This window comes from Heterodontus francisci, chromosome 32 (genome assembly GCF_036365525.1).
Source record: "Heterodontus francisci isolate sHetFra1 chromosome 32, sHetFra1.hap1, whole genome shotgun sequence".
NCBI classification, from domain to species: domain Eukaryota; kingdom Metazoa; phylum Chordata; class Chondrichthyes; order Heterodontiformes; family Heterodontidae; genus Heterodontus; species Heterodontus francisci.
The window spans coordinates 53,699,919-53,726,632 of NC_090402.1; the positions used below are offsets into that span (position 1 = coordinate 53,699,919).

Sequence of the window (26,714 nt, forward strand, 5' to 3'; positions counted from 1 at the left end):
CCTTCAGGAATCTGTGGACATTCACTCCAAGGTCCCTCACCTCCTCTACACTTCTCAGTATTTTCCCATTAATCGTGTATTCCTTTGCCTTGTTTGACCTCCCCAAATGCATAACCTCACACCTCCCTGGGTTGAATTCCATTTGCCATTTTTCTGCCCATTGACCAGACCATCAATATCTTCCTGCAACTTACAGCTATCCTCCTCGCTATCTACTATACGGCCCATCTTTGTGTTGTCTGCAAAGTTCTTGATCATGCCCCCTACATTTACATCCAAGTTGTTAATATATACCACAAAAAGCAGGGACCCAGTAGGGGACCCAGCCCTGCAGAACGCCGCTGGAAACAGCCCTCCAGTCGCTAAAACACCCGTCAACAATTACCCTTTGTTTCCTGCCACTGAGCCAATTTTGTATCCACCTTGCTGCATTTCCCTGGATCCCTTTGGACTTTATTTTTTTAACCAGTCGGCTATGTGGGACCTTGTCAAAAGCCTTACTAAAATCCAAGTAGACCACATCAGCTGCACTGCCCTCATCTGTCTTCCTTGTTATTTCTACAAAAAATTTGATCAAGTTTGTCAAACAAGATCTTCCCTTAACAAATCTATGCTGACTATCCTTGATTAACCTGTGCTTTTCTAAATGACAGTTTATCCTGTCTCTTAGAAAAGATTCCAATAATTTGCCCACTACTGAGGTTAGACTGACTGACCTGTAATTATTTGGTCTATCCCTCATTCCCGTTTAAACAGAGGTAGAACGTTAGCAGTTCTCCAATCCTCTGGCACCACACCTGTATCCAGTGAGGCCTGGAAAATGATGGTCAGACCCTCTGCTATTTCTTCTCTTCCTTCTTTTAACAGCCTAGGATACATTTCATCTGGTCCTGTTGATTTATAAACTTTCAAGGATGCTAATCCCATTAATACTTCCTCTCCCCCCATGTTTAACACATCTAATACGTCACAGTCCTCTTCCTTAACTACAATATCTGCATCATCCCCACTTTTGAAGCATATCAACATCTTCTGCCCCTACACATAGATTACCTTTTTGGTCTTTTATGGGCCCTACTCTCTCCATAGTTATGCCCTTACTCTTAATGTATTGATAAAACATATTTGGGGTCACCGTGATTTTGCTTGCCAATATTCTTTCATGCCCTCTCTTTGCTTTCCTAATTTCCTTTTTGATTTCACCCCCCACTTTCTATACTCCTCTTGGCTGTCTGTAGTATTGAGTTCTCAGTGTCGGACATAAGCTTTCCTTTTCTGCCTTATCTTACCCTGTAGGCTCCTTGACATCCATGGGGTTCTAGATTTGGCCGTCCCACCCTTTTTCTTTGTTGGAACATGTTTACTCTGAACCCCTTGAATCTCCCCTTTGAATGCCTCCCACTGCCCTGACACTGATTTACCTTCAAGTAGCTGTTTCCAGTCCACTTTCACTAAATCACTCCTCAGTTTATTAAAATTGGCCTTGTTCCAATTGAGAACTCTAACTCCCGTTCTGTCTCTGTCCTTTTCCATAATTATGTTAAAACTAACTGAATTATGATCACTACCACCAAAATGCTCTCCCACTGCCACTCCTTCCACCTGCCCATCTTCATTTCCTAAAACTAAGTCTAAAACTGTGCCCTTTCTTCTTGGACTTGCTACATACTGGGCAAAAATGTTCTCCTGAATGCACTTCAAGAATTCTGCTCCCTCAATTCCTTTCACACTAAAACTATCCCAGTTAATATTGTCCTTCTAGGTGGTAGAGATTGTGGGTTTGGAAGGTGCTGTTGAAGGAGCCTTGGTGAGTTGCTGCAGTGCATCTTGTATATGGTGCACCCTGCTGCCACAGTGTGTCGGTGGTGGAGGGAGTGAATGTTTAAGGCGGTGGATCAAGTGCTGGTCAAGTGGGCTGCTTTGTCCTGGATGACATTTAGCTTCTTGAGTGTTGTTAGAGCTGTACTCATCCAGGGAAGTAGAGAGTATTCCATCACACTCCTGACTTGTGCCTTGTGGATGATGGCTTTGGGGAGCCCGATGTTGAGTTACTTTCCACAGAATTCACAGCCTCTGACCTGTTCTTGTAGCCACAGTATTTATATGGCTGGTCCGGTTAAGTTTCTGGTCAATGGTATCCCCCAGAATATTGATAGTGGAGGATCCAGCAATGGTAATGCCATTGATTGTAAAGGGGAGTCAAATTCTCTCCTGTTTGTGTGGCGCGAATATTACTTGCCACATATCAGCCCAAACCTGGATGTTGTCCAAGTCTTGCTGCATCTGGACACGGGCTGCTTCAGTATCTGAGGAGTTGTGAATGGTGCTGAACATTGTACAATCATCTGATCTTATGATGGTGGGAAGGTCATTGATGAAGCAGCTGAAGATGGTTGGGCCTAGGAAACTACCCTGTGGAACTCCTGCAATGATGTCCTGGGGCTAAGATGATTGCCCTCCAACAACCACGACCATCTCCTTTGCACTAGGTATGACTCCAACCAGCGAAGAGTTTTCCCTCTGATTCCCATTGACTCCAGTTTTGTTAGGGTTCTTTGATGCCATACTCAAGTCAAAAGCTGCCTTGATGTCAAGGGCAGTCACTCTCACCTTACCTCTGGAATTCAGCACTTTTGTCCATGTTTGGATCAAGGCTATTGTCATGTGAGGCCCCCACCTGCCAAGAACAAGGCACATTAATTTTGTCATGACATTGATTTTAAACTGTTACTGGAGTTAAGAAAGGTTAAACAGATCAGCCGTGGCTGGAAAAGATATTTGCATATTAACAGACAGTGTTTGGAAGGACAAAGCAGCCATTCCTTGACACATTCAACCCACGATGGACTTTTGATCACCAGGTGGGGGAGCTCGCATTCCAGGTTGACAGCTAAGATGGCTGAATACACAAACGGACATGGTCAAACCAGCTAGTCACATGACTAACCTGGTGGGCAATTGTACAAACAGTTTGGGTAGAGTGTCTGTTTGCTCCTGGACTGAGAAGATCTCTCTTCGGTCTGCTTCCATCTCTTTCTCACAAGCCTCTGAATCCACTGAAGACACATGAACCCCAAGAGAGAAAAGTCTCCTACAGCGAACAAGGTTTAAGAAGAATACTGGGCCCCAATGAAAAGGAAGATCTACCTATAATCAAGGTCTCTAAGGTGAGCTCGAAGAACCGTAACAACAACTCTTCAGATATTGCCTCAAACTTTTTCTCTTTATTTTTCTTCTGCTCTTTTCTGTTTCTATTTGCATGTGTGTACCACGTATGCATGCTAGCCTGGGTGCGTCTTGTATCCATAAACGTTAACCGAATTAGAGTTTAAGTTTAATAAATTTCACTTTTCTTCTTTAAACCTAAGAAAGCCTGTTTGTGCTGGTTTCTTCGCCTTATAATTGGAAAACGGTGAACAAGGATTCACCAAGGGGGAGCTAAAAACATGGTGTGTTTAAAATTAAACCCTGTAACGGTAAGACCAGGTGAAGACTGAGAGGGGACCCTAGACCTCTTTCTCACCTGGTTGTAACAGAAATCTGGATGCTACCTTCCTGGATTATACCCACAGACAAATGAGAGAAATTGGAAGTGGGAAGCAAAATTGTTCCCAATCAAAAAACAGCAGGATTTCAATACAGGTTTTCTTGTGGTTATGTGTGCTTGAATACTAACATGTCTGCAGCTGAAGCTAGTCGCTCACCAAGCCATGGTGACGTAACTTGGGATAAGTTAAAAGCACTGTCTATGGAAGAATTGAGGAAAATGGCTGAGCAGTGTGGGATCATTGTACGTGGCAAGGCTAGAAAGTCTGAACTCCTAAGGCTAGTGGCCAACCATTTTTCCCTTGAATCTGAAGAAGCAGAAACAGGGTTAGAAGCAGACCCAGAGAGGGTATTGTTTGCAAAGATACAATTGGAACAAAGGAAACTTGAATTTGAGGAGAGGGAGAGGGAAAGAATATTCTGGCAGGAATGTGAAGAGAGAGCATTAAAGCGGCTTGAGTTAACTCAGCATAATTCAGGGCTGGGTACAAAATTGTTAAAACTTGCTCCACTAATTCCAAAATTCAACGAGGAGGATGTAGAAGAATTTTTGTGTCCTTTGAGGAACTGGCAAGGCAGCTAAAATGGCCAGTTGAGACCTGGTCTCTTTTATTACAAAGCAAGCTAACTGGAAAAGGTTTATTCCCTGGTGAGAGGTGAGAGTTCATCAAATTATGAACTGACCAAAAATGCTATCCTTGGGGCATATGAATTAGTACCTGAAGCCTAACGCCAAAAGTTTAGAACCCTCAAGAAGCAAGCTAATCAAACTTATCTGCTATTTGAAAGACGTAAGCAGCTGGATTTTGACCAGTGGCTGAGGGCTGTTAAAGTACAGCTCAGCTATGAGAATATCAGAGAAGAAATTCTATTAGAGGAATTTAAACACTCTCTCCCACTCTCCATAAAGACCCATGTAGAGGAGCAGTGGGTCCAGAGAACCTGGCAAGTGGCTGTCCTGGCCGATGAGTTTGCTTTAATTTATAGGTCAGTTTCCCAGGGGAGAACTTTTCCTAATCACCCCACAAATCCAAAAAGGACAAAGTGTGGGAAGGTGATAGGAGCCCAAGCAGTCCTGGGAGAGAAAGGAAAGCAGGAGACACAGAGGGCCCTCCTCTAGCCAAAAAGGAAGGTGCTGTGAGCATGACCCCTTTCTCACCTGGTCGTAACATTATAATGAAGTCTGGAGCCAAGTGGTCCTGGCAGAACCCAATCTGACGATCAGTAAACAGGCTATTGCTGAGTAAGTGTCACTTGATAGCACTGTCGACGACACCTTCCATCACTTTGCTGATGATTAAGGGTAGTAATTGGCCGAATTGGATTTTGTCCTGTGGACAGGACATACCTGGGGCAATTTTCTGCATGGCTCGGTAATACCAGTGTTATAGCTGTACTGGAACAGCTTAGCTAGAGGTGCGACTAGTTCTGGGTCACAAGTCTTCAGCCCTATAGCCGGGATACTGACAGAACCCATAGTCTTTACTGTCTCCAGTGTGCTCAGCCATTTCTTGATATCATGTGGAGGGAATTTTATTGGCTAAAGATTGGCCTCTGTGATGCTGGGAACCTCAGGAGAAGTCTGAGATGGATCATCTACTTAGCAATTCTGGCTGAAGATGGTTGCAAACTGCTTCAGCCTTGTCTTTTGTGCTGATGTGTTGGGCTCCCCCATCATTGAGTTTGAGATGTTCATGGAGTCTCCCCCTCTCATTAATAGTCATTCACAACTGGATGTGACAGGACTGCAGATCCATTGATTGTGGGATCGCTTAGCTCTGTCTATAGCATGCTGCTCTCACTGTTTAGCATGCATGTAGTTGTGTGTTGTAGCTTCACTAGGTTGGCACCTCACGTTCAGGTGCACTTGGTGCTGCTCCTGGCATGCTCTCCTACACTCTTCATTGAACCAGGATTAGTCCCCCTCCTTGGTGGTAATGGTAGAGTGAGGGATATGCTGAGCCATGAGGTTACGTGTTGTTGTTGAATACAATTCTGCTGCTGCTGCTTCGGGACCTGTTCTGAATCTATCCCATTTAGCACAGTGGTAGTGCCACACAACATGATGGAGGATGTCCTCAGCATGAAGACAGGACTTTGTCTCCACAAGAATTGTGTGATGGTACCTCCTACCAGTACTGTCATGGACATAAGCATCTGCGACAGGCAAATTGGTGAGGACAGGTCAAGTAGCTTTTTCCCTCATGCAGGTTCCCTCACCACCTGCCGCAGACCCAGACTGGCAGCTATGTCCTTCAGGACGTGGCCAGCTCAGTCAGTCGTGATGCTATTGAGCTACACTTGGTGATGGACATTGAGGCCTCCCATCCAGAGTACATTCTGTGCCCTTACCACCCTCAGTGCTTCCTCCAGGTGATGCTCAACATGGAGGAGTACTGATATATCAGCAGAGGGAGGGTGGTAGGTGGTAATCAGAAGGAGGTTCCCTTGCCCTTGAGACTTCATGAGTCAATGTTGAGGACTCCCACGATCACTCTTTCCTGACTGTGTACCACTCTCCTGCCACCTCTGATGGCTCTGTCCTGCTGGTGGGATGGTGATTGAGGAGTCTGGGACATTGTAAGGTATGATCTCCATGAGTATGACTATGTCAGGGTGTTGCTTGACTAGACTGTGGGACAGCTCTCCCAACTTTGGCACATAAACTTTGAATACTTGCAGAGCTTGTAAGACTTGAATAAGTATGACTTACTGGGGAACTTTAATGGGTGATAAAGGGGCCAGGAAGGTGGTGGGGGGAGGGAGGAGGATGTGGGGGGGGGGGGGGGGTGTAGTAATGTGAGCCCAGTCTGTCGTGAGTACACCTGCTGCTGTTTCTATAGTGGCCGTTTGCGTGGCGTGACTGTGCCTCACTCTCAAGAGATGGGACATATTATAATATTTAAATCAGGCTCCTTCAGTGCAGTTGGGAGCCTGATTTAAATTTAATGCTGGCCAGCTGGGTTTCCAAGGGCTCTGGAATCCTGGCAATGCCAGGGAGACAGGAGCAACTGTATTCAGCAGGTTATTGCTTTTTATTGCACTGCCTGTGAGTCAGGAGGTGCGCTTACCCTGCCCTCAGGTATATCTACTGCTGCAATGAACCAACCGCTCCCCAAACCCATGATCCCAAGCCTTAAGCCCATGATTTTTCCCTCCCTCCTGATTGTCAGTCTGACAAGATGCACTGCAGCAACTCATCAAGGCTCCTTCGAAGGCACCTTCCGAACCTACGACCTCTACCATCTATAAGAACAAGGGCAACAGATTCTTGGGAACACCACCACCTGCAAGTTCCCCTCCAAACCACACACCATCCTGACTTGGAACTATATCGCCGTTCCTTCACTGTCACTGGGTCAAAATCCTGGAACTCCCTTCCTAACAGCACTGTGGGTCTACCTACCTCACATGGACTGCAGCGGTTCAAGACGGCAGCTCACCACCACCTTCTCGAGGGCAATAAGGGATGGGCAATAAATGCTGGGCTAGCCAGCGACACCCACATCCCATGACTGAATAAACGCCCCCCTCCCCACAAATCCAGCTGGCTGCCGGGCAGGAAATGGAATTATAAAATTATAATCAGGTCCTGCCATTAAATTCAGCAGGAAATCTGTGATTTCCAGGCTTCGCGCACCCCCAACCACAAACACACTTCCCGATTCCCTCCCTGTCACCCCCTGAATATCAGGACCTTAATATCAGAAATAACTATCGCTTACAATTTTCCCTGCAAAATGTTGTTATTGTGCGAGACCAATTCTTTCAAATTGCAGTAACCTTAAATTTCTTTGAGTGGCCTTGCATATGCGGTTCTTGACATGAAACAAGACCTGCGCAGTAGGTGCAGCCACACACACATGCAGCCTAATACAAACACTAGTCTCACAGATAACTGAAGCAGTTATTTGTCTATCACTGAAATACACGGCATGGCTCTTTTCTCAACTCTGTAACCTTGGAAGCAAACCGTGTGATATTTATATCTATTTAAGCTGGGACAGTGTAGCTGTCGCTATAGGGACAGTTTCCTTCTGTCGGACGTTCCATGGGGCATTCCCGTCCGCCCATCAGCTCTGTGCTCACTGGCCTACATTGGCTTCCAGTGTAGCAATGCCTCAAGTTTAAAACTGTGATCCTTGTGTTCAAATCTCTCCGTGACCTCGCTCCACTCCCTCCAGATCTCTGTAATCTCCTCCACTCCTGCAACCCTCCAAGATATCTGCGCTCTTCCAATTCTGGCCTGTTGAGCATCCTCTATTTGAATTGCTTCACCATTAGTGGCTGTGCCTTTAGCTGCCAAAGGCCTGAACTCTGGAATTCCCTCCCTCAACCTCTCCAGCTCTCTACCTCTCTCTCCTGCTTTAAGATGCTCGTTACAACCTGCCTTTTTGACCAAGCTTTTGATCAACTGCCCTCACATCTCCTTATGTGGCGTGGTATCAAATTTTGTTTAGTAACACTCCTGTGGAGTGCCTTGGGATGTTTTACAATGTTGAAGGTGCTATATCAGTGCAAGTTATTGTTGGGTGAGGGCATTGGAGTGGAGCCTCTTCATGCTGGGTTTCCACATGGTTCCTGGGGACTTCCCAAAGTGCATGGGGCACCCGCTGCCTGAAACAGTCGGGAGCACTTAAATCAGGCAGGAGTGCCGTGCATCAGCTCCCACACGAGTTTCCTCGGATTCAGTCCAGCTTCTACTGAAAAGGAGGGTGTGGAAGGAAACTGGGTGTTTGGGCTGCCTGTCCCTCTGCATTGCAGAAGGTGCCAGCAGCCCAGATTAGTAAATGGAAATAGGAGTGCAGAAACAGCCTGTTTGGTCCAACCATTCTGTGTCACATTTACTCCCCACAGGAAGAAGGAATCCCTAATCACATGTACCCATCCTCTCCCCAAATCCTAATTGTTCACCTTGTCCTTATAGGCACCAGCAGGGCTCTCCTGTGGGGCTGGAGGCAGTAGTGTGAAGGTCTAAGATCCTGCTGGGAATCTGTTACTGCAGGCACTCACCTCCGATTTGTCCCACATTGGGCTGAATGCCTGTTTACAGGTAGCACTCTGTCCTCTGGTTCAGAAGGTTCTGGGTTCAAATCCCACATCAGAGACTTGAGACCATAATTCAGGCTAATATTTCAGTGCAGTACTGAGGGAGTGCTGCACTGTCAGAGGTGCCATCTTTCAGATGGGATATTAAACCGTGGCCCTATCTGCCCTTTCAGCTGGATGCAAATGATTCTATGGCACTATTTTGAAGAGGAGTAGGGGACTTCTGTCTGGTGTCCTGGTCAATATTTATCATTCAGACACCCTCGTTAAAACAGATTATCTGCTCATTATCACATTTCTGTTTGTGGGATCTTGCTGTGTGTAACCTGGCTTCTGCGTTTCCTACATTACAACGGTGACCACACTTCAAAAGTACTTTGGCGTGTCCTGAGGATGTGAAAGATGCTATATAAATGCAAGTTCTTTCCTTGGTTACTTGTCCAGTGCTTAGCCAGCAAACGCAGATGGACTGAACCAGGGAGTTCAGCTACACACAAGTTGGACCGTATATTATTGCAACTGAATTAAAGGAGCAGCCACCAAACTAAAACAAGATAAAAGTGCTTCAGCTTTGTCACCGTAAAGCTCATTTGGAATTCTGTGCTGGGCTCCGGTCTGTGAGTGTGGAATCGGTCCCAGTGGAATGGGATAACAAACTGTGACATGATCTGTAATCTCGACCAAGGGCTCTGAAGGAAATCCTGGACTGCAGAGGGTTAAAAGCAACCGGTGCAATTCAAGTTGTTACAAATGCTCATAAAACCAAGTTGAGAGTGATTAAGAAAGAGCAGCAATTTGGGGAATTGTTGATAGGATGATTAAAGTCCAAACTTTATCAAAGTGTATGAAAAGGTGTCACACACACTCTGCACTGTCCTCTGTCCTCAGTTTGTTTCTTTACACAGACATTACACACTGAAGAGGCTTCCAAATGTCACTTGCCACTCTTCTCCTGCTGTTCCTGCTCCCTCGTAGTCTCCTGGGTAAGTCGTATCCATTTTAACATCACTTTCACTCCTTGTTATTCACAGATTGCAAGTACATGAGATTCGAAGACACTTGGAGAGTGTCCCTCCCTCATTCACTCTGTCTCGTGGTTGTTCTTTCCATGTCGGCCTGGCCCTAGGCACTGAGGGAGGAATTTTAACCTGCCTGGGGGAGGTGTGGGTGTCTGTGCCTGTGGGGATTTAAGAAGCAAAGATGCTGGTGTGTTGGGAAGCTGGCAGGAACCCGGAAACTTCTGCAATTATCTCAAGTGCTTTTCTAAGCAAGCTGGAAACTCCTGTGGGACAGGCGAGATTTAAATATGCAAAAAGCCAATTAACTTTAACCATGGATTCTGGCTTTAACTGCCAGCGCACAGGTTTCCCAAGCTTCCTGGAACTCGTCAGGTTGAACAAGGCGAGAGGACAGCAGGGACCAAGCAATTGACAGGCTGGAAAGCCTTTAAATACACCAGCTGCTTCTGTACCTAAGCACTCATAGGATTTGTTCTGAGATACTGCTTTCACTGCTTAGGAGGTAACTTCCAGGACTTTGGAGGTCGTTTCTGCAGTCTTGGAGTTTTTGATCTGCTCTTCCCTGCTGTCAGCCTTCAGATCAGTCTCAGAGCAGCTGATGCAGCTCTACCTTGGACCTCTGATGAGGTCCAAGAGGAATAGCACCAGCAGGAGGATCACCAGCAGGAGGATCACCAGCAGGAGCAGCACCAGCAGGAACAGAACCAAGAGGAGGATCACCAGCAGGAGCAGCACCAGCAGGAGGACCACCAGCAGGAGCAGCACCAGCAGGAGCAGCACCAGTAGGAGCAGCACCAGCAGGAGGATCACCAGCAGGAGCAGAACCAACAGGAGGATCACCAGCAGGAGCAGTGCCAGCAGGAACAGCACCAACATGAGCAGCAGCAGGGGCAGAACCAGGAGGAGCAGCGCCAGCAGGAGTAGCAGAAGGAGCAGCACCAGCTGCCTTCTCCTCAGCCACCTGCCATTCGACAAGACAGAGGGGATGGATACAGAGCTCCAGCTCGCAGGAGGCGATCCCCTTACGGCACGGTTTACCAGCAGAGGATCAGCTATTTGGACATGACTGAGCAGCATTGCCTCGGCAGGCTTGGATTTACATGGCAGGCCATTGCTGACATCTGCAACCTCCTGGAATAAGACTGCCTTCCCAATGGACCAGGTGGGCATGCATCAAGGTCACCATAGCCCTGAATCTCCTCACCTCCAGCTCTTTCCAGGGGTAGTAACATAGAAAACTTACAGCACAGAAGGAGGCCATTCAGCCCATCTTGATTGTGCCAGCCAGAAAAGAGCAATCCAGCCTAATCCCACCTTCCAGCTCTTGGCCCGTGGGTCTTTAGGTTACAGCACCTCAAGAGCATATCCAAGTGTTTTTTTAAATGTGATGAGGGTTTCTGCCTCTATCACCCTTTCAGGCAGTGAGTTCCAGACCCTGTGGGTGAAAATATTACTCCTCAACTCCCACTAACCCTTCCGCCAATTAATTTAAATCTATGTCCCCTAGCTACTGCATTCTCTGCAACGGGGAATAGGTCCTTCCTATCCACTCTATCTAGGCCCCTCATAATTTTATACAGCCCAGTTAAATCTCACCTCAGCCTTCTCTGTTCAAATGAAAACATTCCCAGCCTATCCAATCATTCCTCATAGCTAAAATTCTCCATTCTTGGCAACATCTTCGTAAATCTCTTCCTTACAGTGAAGGGAGTGTGGGGGGTGGGGGGCAGCAGTGGAGTGGGTCCAGATTTGTGAGTCCCACTGGTGACATCTGCAGGGTTTCACAATCTGTTGCCCACAAGTGCATCCCCCAGGTGACTAATACCATGTTTGCTAGGACCACCATTCATGTCCAGTTTGCAACTGATGAGGCTAGTCAGAACGAGAGGGCTCTTAGTTTGCTGCAGTGGATTCCCCACAGTTATAGGGAGTCATCAACTACACACGCGTGGCAATCAAGTCACTGACTAAGAAAAAATATCCCACTATTCGGATAAAGAGAAAATCGAAATAGTTAATGCGGATTTCAAAAGGGACGATCATGATTGACAAATCTCCTACAATTCTTTGAGGAAGTAACAGACATGGTGGATGAGGAAAAGCAATCCATGTAGTGTAGACTTTAGGAAAGCCTGGAGATTACCGCAGAAAGTTAAGAGGTATTGCATTAACCTGGTCTGAAAATTGGTCAGAAAGGAGAAAACAGAGTGTTGGATTTAAAGGCAATTTCCCAAAATGGTTGGACGTGAATAATGGTCTCCCAAAGGGTTCAGTGCTGGGGCCACATTTACTTATCAGACTCTTTATTACCCAACATTGGTTGCTGCTACTGGTGGGGGCAAAAATGGGGGCCTTCAGATGCAGTGTTCCCAAGAAACACTTCTTGACATCTTGCTGTTAGTCTATTTTACACCTTGCTCAGGTCCAGACAGAGAGCTTGGGAGTTTTTTTTCTGAGCTTTCTATAATTGAAGATGTACTCCTATAGACAAAGAGACACATGGCTGATGAAATTTAATGCAGAAAAGTGTGAAGTGATATGTTTTGGTAGCAGAATGAGATGAGGGAATATAAACTAAATGGCAGTTTTAAAAGGGATGCATGAACAGAGAGACCTGACGTGTATGTGCACAAATGTTTGAAAGTGGCCGAACAAGTTGAGACTGTTAAACAAGCATATGGGATTCTTGGATTTATTAATGGAGGAATAGAATACAAAAGCATGGAGTTTTATAAACCACTTGTAGGGCTCAGTTGGAGTATTGTGTTCAATTGTGGGCACTGCATTTTAGGAAGGATGGCAAGGTCTTGGAGAGGGTGCAGAGGAGATTTACCAGAATGGTACCAGGTGAAGGACTTCAGTTATGTTGAGAGACTGGGGAAACTGGGATTGTTCTCCTCAAAACGGAGAAGGTTAAGGGGAATTAGGAAGGATTTTGATAGAGTAAATGAGGAGAAACTGTTTCTGGTGGTAGGAGGGTCAGGTTAACGAGAGGACACAGATTTAAGGTGATTGGCAAAGGACCCATGGTACAATGAGGAAACTTTCTTTTACACAGTGAGTTGTTGTGAAATGGAATGCACTGCCTGAAAGGACAGTGGAAGCAGATTCAATAACTTTCAAAAGGGAATTGGACAAACACTTGAAGGGGAAAAATTTGGAGGACTATGGGGAAAGAGCAGGGGAGGGGATCTAATTGGATAGCTCTTTCAAAGAGCTGGCACAGGAACGACAGGCTGAATGGCCACCTTCTGTGCTATAAGATGCTATGGTTCTATGATAATTTGTGCAGTTGATCAGCTGTGAATGGCTGTTAACTGAATGTAATTAGGAGAGATGCAGTTCATCTTATGTGCCTTGTTTCAAAGTATCTTCAAAGGGGTTTGAATGGTTTAAATGGATCAATCAGAGGGACTGAGCCAGATCTGGTCCCGCGGTGGTGTTTCACTGTGTGGTAAGTGAATAGTGGAGTCAGTGTCATGCTGACGATTAAAGCAGGAGCTAGTTTCTTTGGTTGCAGCAGGTTTGTGCAATTCCGAGTTATTTTGCCATTTCAGTAAAAATAGTGACGTTTATAATTACGGTAATCCTCCTCGTTATACCGAATGCTGCCCATTTACCAGCTCAATGCTAAATAAAAGTGTTTGTTGGTTTATAATCTGTGCCATAGTCTGATAGGGTGAATATTCATCTATGTACCCCACAATACATGGTGTATTTCGGTAAGCCAATGCAAATTAACAAGGGTTCTCTGGTCAACTATTCACTTTTGCTACAATTACAATTGGACAAGTAAAGGGACACTCCAGGTCTCAAGGGAGTTGTTAGTGACACTGAACTCAAAGGAGTCCCCAGTGTAAAAACACCAAAATGAGGGATTTTGTTTTGGATTGGGGAGAGTTGTTGCTATGTATTGATTGTGTTTGGGATTCCCCTCCCTGTCCATTTGGTTCATGGGGAAGGAGAGAATCAATAACACCAACACTACTGACAACTCCCAGACATAGAGGGTTGGGTCCTTATCCCCCATTTGATCTGGGGTTTCTATAAGTTACTGCTGTACTATATACCCTGTGAGAGGGAGGGGAGTAATCCACTCACCATCTTCAGTAGGCGGATTTAAAATGATTTGTTTGCTTCCAGCCATCTCCTGCAATTTTGAGACTGGTTTTTGTGAATGGGAACAAAACACGACAATCGGCCTTCAGTGGATTCGAGACAATGGGAAAGAACCAAACATGACTCAAGGCCCGATGTATGATCACACCGTCAACGGCAAAGGTAAATGGGATGGGTGAAGGGTTCAAACCCCAGGGCACACAGGGTGAGAAGAAGCAAGTGAGAAGTAAGGAGGGAAGTCGAGGAGTGTAACCATTCCACCCAGTGGGGAGGTGAGTTGTGGAGTTGGTTACTTGGGAAGGATGTTAAAGTGGACAGTACAAATAGGGTCAAGGCTGATGGAAGGAGAAAGGAATGAGGCATTACCAGGGTGGATCACTGACACACCTCCTAACCCCAGCCAGGGGATCTCACTTCCTAATTTTTTTTTATTTGTTTCATGGGATGTGGGCATCGCTGGCTAGGCCAGCATTTATTGCGATCCCTAATTGCCCTTGAGAAGGTGGTGGTGAGCTGCCTTCTTGAACTGTTGCAGTCCATGTTGGGTAGGTACACCCACAGTGCTGTTAGGAAGGGAGTTCCAGGATTTTGACCCTGCGACAGTGAAGGAACAGTGATATAGTTCCAAGTCAGGATGGTGTGTGACTTGGAGGGGAACTTGCAGGTGGTGGTGTTCCCATGCATTTGCTGTCCTTGTCCTTCTAGTTGGTAGAGGTTGCGGGTTTGGAAGGTGCTGTCTAAGGAGCCTTGGTGCATTGCTGCAGTGCATCTTGTAGCTGGTACACAGAGCTGCCACTGTGCGTCGGTGGTGAAGGGAGTGAATGTTTGTAGATGGGGTGCCAATCAAGCGGGCTGCTTTGTCCTGTATGGCATCGAGCTTCTTGGGTGTTGTTGGAGCTGCACCCATCCAGGCAGGTGGAGAGTATTCCATCACACTCCTGACTTGTGCCTTGTAGATGGTGGACAGGCTTTGGGGAGTCAGGAGGTGAATTACTTGCCGCAGGATTCCTAGCCTCTGACCTGCTCTTGTAACCATGGTATTTATATGGCTTCTCTAGTTCAGTTTCTGGTCAATGATAGCCCCTAGGATGTTGATAGTGGGGGATTCAGCGATGGTAATGCCATTGAATGTCAAGGGGAGATGGTTAGATTCTCTCTTGTTGGAGATGGTCATTGCCTGGCATTTGTGTGGCACGAATGTAACTTGCCACTTATCAGCCCAAGCCTGGATATTGTCCAGGTCTTGCTGCATTTCTACATGGACTGCTTCAGTATCTGAGGAGTCATGAATGGTGCTGAATATTGTGCAATCATCAGCGAACATCTCCACTTCTGACCTTATGATTGAAGGAAGGTCATTGATGAAGCAGCTGAAGGTGGTTGCGCCTAGGACACTACCCTGAGGAACTCCTGCAGTGATGTCCTGGGACTGAGATGATTGATGATTGATTCAAAGGAGCTGCAGTTAATGCTGTTCACAACAGAGGCCTCGCAAGCTTCATCACTCACACCTCATCATTTCAATGAATCTGTTGTTTGATTTTCACCACTGTGGAAAAGAAAGCAAAGAGATAGTTGACAATTACAGCTAACGTGGGGGTCCAATACATAGCTCGAGAAGGAGAGATCACCAAGGGTGTGCAGAAATCAAAAATCCAACCAATAACCCAGCTCACATTATCCCAGCCCCGGCCTATGGATCTGACACATGGGTTCCCTGTAGTTTCTGACCAATCAAAGACCAAGTGCCTTTGGTGTCTCAGTAACACAGAAATCAGTTCACTGTCTCCGAGACCATCAGTCTCTGCCCACTGCTGCTATTGGGGTCAGTCACCCTAAAGCGTGGCTACCCGACCCGAACCCGACCAGACCCGACAACATATGTCAGGTTCGGGTCGGGTCGGGTTTCTCTTCTGGGTCCAGCATTCGGGCTCGGCTCGGGTCGGGCTGGATGTGGATGGTGCTGCCTTGCTCCAGGAAGTAATCTTCAAATGAACATTCAGGACGTCAAGGCGGGAAACGTGCAGTCCGGGCTCCGCAGTAAAGCCTGGCTACCCGACCAAAGCCGCCGACATGTGTCGGGTTTGGGTTGGGCCAGGCATTTAAAACAATTAAAGGGCTCAGGCTCAGGTCGGGTTCGGGTTGGCTGTTGTTGGGTCGGGCCCAGATCGGGTTTTAATTCTATACCCGAGCCAGGCTTTAAGTCACCCGGTCAGGTGAAAGCTTTGATGTGAAGAAGACTCTTGTAGTCTCCCAATCCAGACTCCCTCCACATTGGCACAGGTCTCATAGGAAGGAACTTAGGATCAGGAGGAGGCCATTCAGCCCCTTCAGCTTGTTCTGCCATTCAGTTAGATGGCTAATTTACATGCCTTAGTTCTGTAAACCTTAATACCCTTATCAAACAAAAATCTATCAATCTCCATTTTGAAATTTTTAATTGACCCCAACCTCAACAGCTTTTTGGGGTGAGAATTCTAGATTCCCAAAAGAACATAAGAAATAAGAGCAGAATAGGCCATTCGGCCCTTTGAGCCTGCTCCACCATTCAGTAACTGATTTGATTGTGGGCTTTAACTCCACTTTCTTGCCTGCCCCTCCATAACCCTTAACTCCCTTGTAGATCAAAAATCTTTCTATCTCAGTGTTACAGCCACATGGTGAGGGGTATGGGTGGTTCCCACTGTTCAACTCCTACCTGATCGCAACAAGTGTTCTTGTTATCAGGGTTTTAACCCCGTTGTGTTTCATTTGTTAGAAAAACAGACAGGTTTTCTTGCAGGTTTGAAACAGGAGATTAATTGGATACAAAATTGGCTTGGTGATAGGAGGCAGAGGGTGGTAGTGGAGGGTTGTTTTTCAGATTGGAGGCCGGTGACCAGTGGTGTGCCGCAGGGATCGGTGCTGGGCCCTCTGTTGTTTGTCATATATATTAATGACTTGGATGTGAATGTAGGGGGCATGATTAGTAAGTTTGCACATGACACCAAAATTGGTGGTATAGTGGACAGTGAAGAAGGTTGTCTAAGGTTACAACAGGATATAGATCAACTGGGAAAGTGGGCAAGGGATTGGCAAATGGAATTTAACGCAGACAAGTGTGAAGTGATGTATTTTGGGAAGTTAAACCAGGGCAGGACATATACAGTGAATGGCAGGGCCCTGGGGAGTGTTGTTGAGCAGAGAGACCTTGGGGTGCAAGTACATAGTTCTCTGAAAGTGGCAACACAGGTAGACAGGGTGGTGAAGAAGGCGTATGGCATGCTTGCCTTCATCGGCTGAGGCACTGAGTACAAGAGTTGGGACGTCATGTTACAGTTGTACATAACGTTGGTTAGGCCGCATTTGGAGTACTGTGTGCAGTTCTGGTCGCCACACTACAGGAATGATGTGATTAAGCTGGAGAGGATGCAGAAAAGATTCACAAGGATGTTGCCTGGTTTGAAGGGCTTGAGTTATAAAGAGAGATTGGATAGGCTGGGTCTGTTTTCCCTGGAGCGAAGGAGGCTGAAAGGAAACATGATAGAGGTATATAAAATTATGAGAGGCATAGATAGGGTAGATAGCCAGAGTCTGTTTCCCATGGTAGGGGTGACTAAAACTAGAGGGCATAGATTTAAGGTGAGGGAGGAGGTTTAAAGGGAATCAAGGGGGTAAATTTTTCACACAAAGAATAGTGGGTATTTGGAATGAGCTGCTGGAGGAGGTGGTGGAGGCAGGAACAGTATCAACATTTAAGAGGCATCTGGACAGGTACTTGAATGAGCAAGGCATAGAGGGATATGAAATTAATGCAGGCACGTGGGATTAGTATAGATAGGCATTACAGTCGGCATGGATGCGGTGGGCTGAAGGGCATGTTTCTCTGCTGAACGACTCTATGACTCTACGACTAAATATAAAAAGTGAGGTTTTTGACCTTCGGTAGCCATTTTGAAGCACATTGTCCACTTTTTAAAAAGAAAAGTCAATTTTTATAACTCTTCATGTTGAGTTCTTGTGTTTTCAATCGCTGCATTTTATTTGAGCGTAACATCAGTCTTGAATATATTCAATGATCCAGCCTCCACTGCTCTCTGGGATAGAAAATTCCAAAGATTAACGATCCTCTGAGAGAAGAAATTCCTCCTCATCTCCGTCTTAAATGGGAGATCCCTTATTTTGAAACTGTTCCCCCATTTCTAGATTCTCCCACAAATGGAAACATCCCCTCAGAATCTCATATGTTTCAATAAGATCATCTCTCATTCCTCTAAACTGCAATAAGTATAGGTCCAACCTGGTCAACCTTTCCTCATAAGACAACTCCTTCATCCCAGGAATCAACCAAGTGAACCCTCTCCGAACTGCCTCACTTGTAGTCACACCCTCCTGTCCCTGACCACGGACCAGTTCCGAAGTACTTAACTTAAGGGATGTAACTGCCTCCTAGAACAAAGTGTCGCGGTAATGCCCTCCCTCACTGATGCATTGCAGGGTTCATAGTTTAGAATCCAGCTCATCAACTCTGAGCCGAAGTTCCTCGAGCTGCAGCCACTTACTGAAGATGTAGTTGCTGTGGATCACACCAGCTCCCACAAGCTACAGCTGCAAAAAGTCACCTGCCCTGCCATTTGTATCATGTTTTATTTAACTAATTAGGTTTTAAGTTATGAAATATCACTCAATTGTCTATTTATAGTATTTAATCTAGGTAATAACCTTGTTTAATTTATGAAATTTATTTATGTACTTTAGGTCTTTACTGTAACTTGGCTCACAGTCCTAATTTAACCCAATTTGTTTATATTTATATTTTATACATCATACAGCACCTCTAATCCACACCTCACCGAATTCCCACACTCACCAAATTCCCTTGCACTCTGGTGAAATCTGCATTCAGGTGAAGCTGCTTTGTACTAATACTCTTGTTATTCATTCACTGGAGCTGGCTGGAGTCATACCTAGCGCAAAGGAAGATGGTTGTGGTTGTTGGAGGTCAATCATCTGAGCTCCAGGACATCACTGCAGGAGTACCTCAGGGTAGTGTCCTAGGCCCAACCATCTTCAGCTGCTTCATCAATGACCTTCCTTCAATCATAAGGTCAGAATTGGGGATGTTCGCTGATGATTGCACAATGTTCAGCACCATTCACAACTCCTCAGATACTGAAGCAGTCCGTGTAGAAATGCAGCAAGACCTGGACAATATCCAGGCTTGGGCTGATAAGTGGCAAGTAACATTCACGCCACACAAGTGCCAGGCAATGACCATCTCCAACAAAAGAGAATCTAACCATCTCCCCTTGACATTCAACGGCATTACCATCGCTGAATCCCCCACTATCAACATCCTAGGGGCTACCATTGACCGAAAACTGAACTGGAGTAGCCATATAAATACCGTGGCTACAAGAGCAGGTCAGAGGCTAGGAATCTTGAGGCGAGTAACTCACCTCCTGAATCCCCAAAACCTATCCACAATCTACAAGGCACAAGTCAGGAGTGTGATGGAATACTGTCCACTTGCCTGGATGGGTGCAGCTCCAACAACACTCAAGAAGCTCGACACCATCCAGGACAAAGCAGCCCGCTTGATTGGCACCCCATCTACAAACATTCACTCCCTCCACCACCGACGTACAGTGGCAGCAGTGTGTACCATCTACAAGATGCACTACAGAAATGCACTAAGGCTCCTTAGACAGCACCTTCCAAACCCGCGACCTCTACCAACTAGAAGGACAAGGACAGCAAATACATGGGAACACCACCACCTACAAGTTCCCCTCCAAGTCACACACCATCCTGACTTGGAACTATGTCACCCTTCCTTCACTGTCGCAGGGTCAAAATCCTGGAACTCCCTTCCTAACAGCACTGTGGGTGTACCTACCCCATATGGACTGCAGCAGTTCAAGAAGGCAGCTCACCACCACCTTCTCAAGGGAAATTAGGGATGAAATCAGGGAGAACTCCCCTGCTCTTCTTCCAACAGTGGTCTGGATCTTTTATATCCATGTGAGGACAGACAGGGCCTCGGTTTAACATCTCATGGGAAAGAGGGTGAGTTTGAAGCGGGGTTTGATCTATTCCTATCCCCTCTGGAGTTCTGGTTTATTTTGGTTTTCGACCATCTGTACCTCCCTTTTTGTGGGGTTATTGACCCTGTTTGTGATTTTATTTAACATCGGAAGACTGCTTTCCCTGAATCCTGTCCCCATAACAGTTTTGCTGATGAGAGATATTTCACTTCAAGCACAACATGGCTTCTGGGCCTCTGTCCGAGCTGGAGTCAGGGGAGAAAAGATACACATGGAAGGAAGGAAGGGTCAGTGTGATTAGAGATTGCTGCCACTCACGGCAGGAGCAGTGTGAATCAGTCCTGGCCTGGCTATGCGAAGGAGAGGCAAGCACCAGTATGGGCCGTGCTCTCAAACCAGAATCTCCAGGCCAGTCCCATCCATGGGACAGTCTCACCTGTGGCTGTTAAGTGACCACAGGACTGAATTATCCCAACTGGATCTTGCCAGTCTGTTAGACTAAGTTGTTAATATAGACAAAATACGCAAGGCCATGGTGAAAGGGCAGGGGAGTAGGGCTAATCGGATAGCTCTTTCAAAGAGCCAGCACAGACACAATGGGCCAAATGGCCTCCTTCTGTGTTATATCACACTATGCTCTCTAAAGTATATGCTTATATTATGGTGGCACTTCGCAACCCAGACCCTTTAAATAGGTTTTATTGATGAGCCATTACAGAGACCGGAGAGTCTATCTAGAATTGGACAAACGGATCATACATTACCGATCTGAGAGACCAAACACACATTGTAGTTTGCATGCTCCTGGAAGTGTACTCACCCAGCCTGCTTAAACCATCCCCTTTTAACCTGCAGGGTCACAGGTGTAGGTGACCTTTGACACATCAACCATTACATCATTATTCCAACAGGGTAACAAACAATTCCTCACCTGGTGAGGCTAATGAGTGAACCTTCACCTTATCTGAAGACTGGCATCTGTGATGCTGGGAACCTCAAGAGGAGGCCGAATTGGATCATCCACTCAGCACTTCTGGCTGAAGATTGTTGCAAATGCTTCAGCCTTGTCTTTTGCACTGATGTGCTGGGCTCCCCCATCATTGAGGACAGGAATATTTGTGGAGCCTCCTCCTCCCATTAGTTGTTTAATTGTCCACCACCATTCATGACTGGATGTGGCAGGAGACTGCAGAGCTTTTACCTGATCCATTGGTTGTGGGATTGCTTAGCTCTGTCTATCGCATGCTGCTTCCACTGTTTATCATGCAAGTAGTCCTGTGTTGTAGCTTCTCATGGTTGGCACCTCATTTTGACGTATGCCTTGTGCTGCTCCTGGCATGCTTTCCTGCACTCTTCATTGAACCAGGGTTGTTCCCCTGACTTGATGGTAATGGTAGAGTGGGGGATATACTTCTCCATGAGTTTACAGATTGTGGTTGAATACAATTCTGCTGCTGCTGATGGCCCACAGCACCTCATGGATGCCCAGTTTAGAGCTGCTATATCTGTTCTGAATCTATCCTATTTAGCACAGTGGTAGTGCCACACAACATAGTGGAGGATGTCCTCAGTATGAAGTCAGGACTTCATCTCCACAAGGACTGTGTGTGGTCACTCCTACCAATACTGCCATAGACAGATGCATCTGCGACAGGTAGTTTGGTGAGGACGAGGTCAAGTAGGTTTTTCTCTCTTGTTGGTTCCCTCACCACCTGCCGCAGACCCAGTCTGGCAGCTATGACTTCAGTACTTGGCCAGCAGTAGTGCTATCGAGTCACTCTTGGTGATGGACTTTGAAGATCCCCATCTAGAGTGCATTCTGTGCCCTTGCTACCCTCAGTGCTTCTTCCAAGTCATGTTTAACATGGAGAAGTACTGATTCCTCAGCTGCAGTAGGTGGTAATCAGCAGGAGGTCTCCTTACCCATGAGACTTCATAGCATCTGCAGTCAATGTTGAGGACTCCCAGGGCCACTCCTTCCTGACTGTATACCACTGTGCTGCCACCTCTGATGGGTCTGTCCTGCTGGTGGGATGGGGATTGAGAAGTTTGGGACGTTGTCTGTAAGGTATGATTTGGTGAGTATGACTATGTCAGGCTGTAGCTTGAGTAGTTTGTGAGACAGCTCTCCCAATTTTGGCACAAGATCCCAGATATTAGTGAGTAGGGCTTTGCAGGGTGATTGAGCTGGGTGTGCCAATCATTGCTGGATGGCCCTTCTGGTTTTATTCTTTTTTCAACTTCTCTCTACCGGTTTGATACAACTTAGTGGTTACTAGACTATTACAGAGGGCAGTTAAGAGTCAACCACATTGCTGTGGGTCTGGAGTGACATATAGGCCAGATAAGGTAAAGGACGTCAGATTTCCTTCCCAAAAGGACATTAGGAAACCAGATGGGTGCTTACACAAATGTGGTAGTTTCATGGTCACCGTTATGGGACTAGCTTTTTATTCCAGATTTATTCAATTAATTAATTAACTGAAATTCTCCAGCTGCTGTGGTGGATTTGAACTCCTGTCTCTGAAGCATTAATCCGGGCCTCTGGATTACTGGTCCAGCAACATTACCACGATGCTACCGTCCCCTGATCGATCCAGTTGTTGTAGATCTGGGGACAGGTCACCTCCCCTGGTCACATTGTAAGCTGTAGATATAGAACAACCCAGCCAGCCAATAATGAAGCATTGTCTCGATTCCAGGTTATTACCTGTTTGTTGGCCCTTCAGCAACAAATGTCAGTGATCCCAGAGCGCGGCTCACCTCCATCCTACAAACAGCCTCCTCGGCCAATCAGTGCTTCTCCTTCTGGTATCACATGTACGGACCTAAGATCGGTGAGTCAGGAGCTAACTCAGCTGGTTATCATCTCATGTATTCTGTATCTAAAAGTGATGACATGGCAGGGGTGCAGTTACACAGACACTGACACTCACTGGGGGACAGTTCCACAGACACTGATTCTCACTGGGGTACAGTTCCACAGACACTGACTCTCACTGGGGTACAGTTCCACAGACACTGACTCTCACTGGGGTACAGTTCCACAGACATTGACTCTCACTGGGGTACAGTTCCACAGACACTGACTCTCACTGGGGTACAGTTCCACAGGCACTGACTCTCACTGGGGTACAGTTCCACAGGCACTGACTCTCACTGGGGTACAGTTCCACAGACATTGACTCTCACTGGGGTACAGTTCCACAGACACTGACTCTCTCGGTGGTACAATTCCACAGGCACTGTCTTTTACTGGGTACAGTTCCACAGACATTGATTCTCACTGGGGTACAGTTCCACAGACACTGACTCTCACTGGGGTACAGATAATCCAGAAGTGTCTCTCACTGGGTACAGTTCCACAGATACTGATTCTCAGTGCGGTACAGTTACACCTGCACTGTCTCTCACTGGGGTACAGTTCCACAGCCACTGACTCTCACTGGGGTACCGTTCCACAGGCACCGAATCTCACTGGCGTACAGTTCCACAGACACTGACTCTCACTGGGGTCCAGTTTCACAGGCACTGACTCTCATTGGGGTACAGTTCCACAGACACTGACTCTCACTGGGGTACAGTTTCACAGGCACTGACTCTTATTGGGGTACAGTTCCACAGACACTGACTCTCACTGGGGTACAGTTCCACAGACACTGACTCTCACTGGGGTACAGTTCCACAGACACTGACTCTCACTGGGGTACAGTTTCACAGACACTGACTCTCACTGGGGTACAGTTCCACAGACACTGACTCTCACTGGGGTACAGTTTCACAGACACTGACTCTCACTGGGGTACAGTTCCACAGACACTGACTCTCACTGGGGTACAGTTTCACAGGCACTGACTCTTATTGGGGTACAGTTCCACAGACACTGACTCTCACTGGGGTCCAGTTACACAGACACTGGCATTCACTGTGGCCCAGCCCCCGAAACACAAAGTGGAATCTTACCTACATTATTGGATACATCATCCAGGCCCAGTTCCAGGGATGTTGCCAAAGCCACCACAATGATGAAAATGGGTTTCTAGGTCATTGCTCCCCATTTGCAGAAGCAGTTTCCCTCTTTCTACCAGCTTCACCCCGTGTCTCCTTCAATCCAACAGGTACCCTTTGTGCTCCATCTACCTTCCCCTCTTCCACTTCTCCTATTCAGGGATCCCGTGTAGAGACCCCGTTTGCTGAGGAATCTGCAGCTGTACTCTACCCTGGGCAAATTCACTGTTGATTAATCAACAACTCCATTATCACAGTATCATGTGTTGGTGAACTCGATGGACCCTGCTCTTTTGCCATTTTACTCCGATGTTAACCCAAATTCTCCTCCCACTGTGCCCCTGGTGCCCTGTGATCAGCCCCTCTTCCTGGAGCCAATGAGTGATCGAGGGGTTTTGCAATCTCAGTGCACTGTGGCAGTGCCAGTCCAGGTACATTCTTGATCAACCCCAGGAGTGGGAGGAGAGAGATGGGGATCTTTCAAACTGACATCCTCTGCCAATCATTCACCATCAGTAAGACGTGATTGTTGTCACAAAGTGTATCCTGCTCCCCAACTGCCCCTGCAATAGGGACTTGCTGACCCGCTTTAGCAAAGCCCTGCAGCATCCCCTCTGGTGAATGATGCCCCTGGCTGTCTGAGTCCTGAGGCAGGGCACGTGGATGTGTGTGTAAGTAAAACTGAGCTCTCCCTACAGGAACCCTGAGCCTCAAGGTGCAGCAGCAAGGCCAGGCCGAGGAGCTTCTGTGGACCAGGACAGGAACACATGGAAATCAATGGAGGCTTGGATTCCAAACCATCCCACCCCAGATCAAGCACTTCAAGGTGGAGTACCCCACTGCACTTGAGGCATTGATCCAGCCAGGCACTCCCAGGGCAGTACTGAGGGAGTGCTGCACTGTCGGAGGGTCAGTACTGAGGGAGGGCTGTACTGTCGGAGGGTCAGTACTGAGGGAGTGCTGCATTGTCAGAGGGTCAGTACTGAGGGAGTGCTGCACTGTCGGAGGGTCAGTACTGAGGGAGTGCTGCATTGTCGAAGGGTCAGTACTGAGGGAGTGCTGCACTGTCGGAGGGTCAGTACTGAGGGAGGGCTGTACTGTCGGAGGGTCAGTACTGAGGGAGTGCTGCATTGTCGAAGGGTCAGTACTGAGGGAGGGCTGTACTGTCGGAGAGTCAGTACTGAGAGAGTGCTGCACTGTCGGAGGTTCAGTACTGAGGGAGTGCTGCACTGTCGGAGGGTCAGTACTGAGAGGGTGCTGCACTGTCAGAGGGTCAGTACTGAGGGAGTGCTGCATTGTCGAAGGGTCAGTACTGAGGGAGTGCCGTACTGTCAGAGGGTCAGTACTGAGAGGGTGCTGCACTGTCAGATGGTCAGTACTGAGAGGGTGCTGCACTGTCCAAGGGTCAGTACTGAGGAAGTGCTGCACTGTCGGAGGGTCAGAATTGAGGGACTACTGCACTGTGGCAGGGTCAGTACTGAGGGAGTGCCGCCCTGTCAGAGGGTCAGTATTGAAGGACTACTGCACTGTGGCAGGGTCAGTACTGAGGGAGTGCTGCACCGTGGGAAGGTCGGTACTGAGGGAGTGCTGCACTGTCAGAGGGTCAGTATTGAGGGACTACTGCACTGTGGCAGGGTCAGTACTGAGGGAGGGCTGTACTGTCGGAGGGTCAGTACTGAGGGAGTGCTATACCTGTCGGAGGATCAGTTTTGAGGGAGTGCTGCACTGTCAGAGGGGCGGTACCGAGGGAGTGCAGTATTGCTGGAGAGGCAGGACTGAGGGAGAGCTGCACCTCCAGATCTATGTATCTGACATCATCACACTGATAAAGTCTACCTTATCGTGGACTCCATGTCCCACCATTGCAGATCTGTGGTGATAAGTGATTTTCCTTGTGCGACATGAAAATTGGTGGTGTCATAAATAGTGAGGAGGAAAGCCTTAGATTGCAGGACAATATAGATGGGCCGGTAAGATGGGTGGAGCAGTGGCAAATGGAATTTAATCCTGAGAAGTGTGAGATGATGCATTTTGGGAGGACTAACAAGGCAAGGGAATATACAATGGATGGTAGGACCCTAGGAAGTACAGAGGGACCTTGGTGGACTTGTCCATAGATCACTGAATGCAGCAGCACAGGTAGATAAGATGGTTAGGAAGGCATGTGTGATACTTGCCTTTATTAGCCGAGGCATAGAATATAAGAGCAGGGAGGTTATGATGGAGCGATATAAAATGCTAGTTAGGCTATAGCTGCAGTACTGTGTACATTTCTGTTCACCACACTATAGGAAGGATGTGATTGCACTGGAGAGGGTGCAGACGAGATTCACCAGGATGTTGCCTGGGCTGGAGTGTTTCAGCTATGAAGAGAGACTGGATAGGCTAGAGTTGTTTTTCTGAGAGCAGAGAAGGGTGAGGGGGGATTTGATTGAGGTATACAAAATTATTTGGGGCATTGATATTATGGATAGGAGCAAAGAACAGTAGAGCACAGGAACAGGCCATTCGGCCCTCCAAGCCTGCGCCGATCTTGATGCCTGTCTAAACTAAAACCTTCTGCACTTCCTGGGTCCGTATCCCTCTATTCCCTGCCTATTCATGTATTTGTCAAGATGTCTCTTAAATGTCGCTATTGTTGCTGCTTTCACCACCTCCCCCAGCAGCAAGTTCCAGGCACTCACCACCCTCTGTGTAAAGAACTTGCCTCACACATCCCCTCTGAACTTTGCCCCTCGCACCTTAAACCTATGTCCCCTAGTAACTGACTCTTCCACCCTGGGAAAAAGCTTCTGACTATCCACTCTGTCCATGTCATTCATAACTTTGTAAACCTCTATCATGTCGCCCCTCCACCTCCGTCGTTCCAGTGAAAACAATCCGAGTTTATCCAACCTCTCCTCATAGCTAATGCCCTCCAGACCAGGCAACATCCTGGTAAACCTCT

At 47.1% G+C, this 26,714-nt stretch overlaps 1 protein-coding gene across 2 annotated transcripts in view; it reads left to right on the forward strand.

Moving 5' to 3' along the window:
- The window catches only part of LOC137347522 (apical endosomal glycoprotein-like), an 89,379-nt gene that overhangs the window by 2,464 nt on the left and 60,201 nt on the right, over nucleotides 1-26,714 (forward strand). For both annotated transcript variants that reach the window (XM_068011973.1, XM_068011974.1), the window contains exons 2-5: nucleotides 9,501-9,578; nucleotides 13,758-13,895; nucleotides 22,462-22,596; nucleotides 24,466-24,593. In XM_068011973.1, coding sequence (XP_067868074.1) covers nucleotides 9,527-9,578; nucleotides 13,758-13,895; nucleotides 22,462-22,596; nucleotides 24,466-24,593 — 453 coding nt within the window. In that variant the 5' untranslated portion in view covers nucleotides 9,501-9,526. The remainder of the gene's footprint in view (nucleotides 1-9,500; nucleotides 9,579-13,757; nucleotides 13,896-22,461; nucleotides 22,597-24,465; nucleotides 24,594-26,714) is intronic.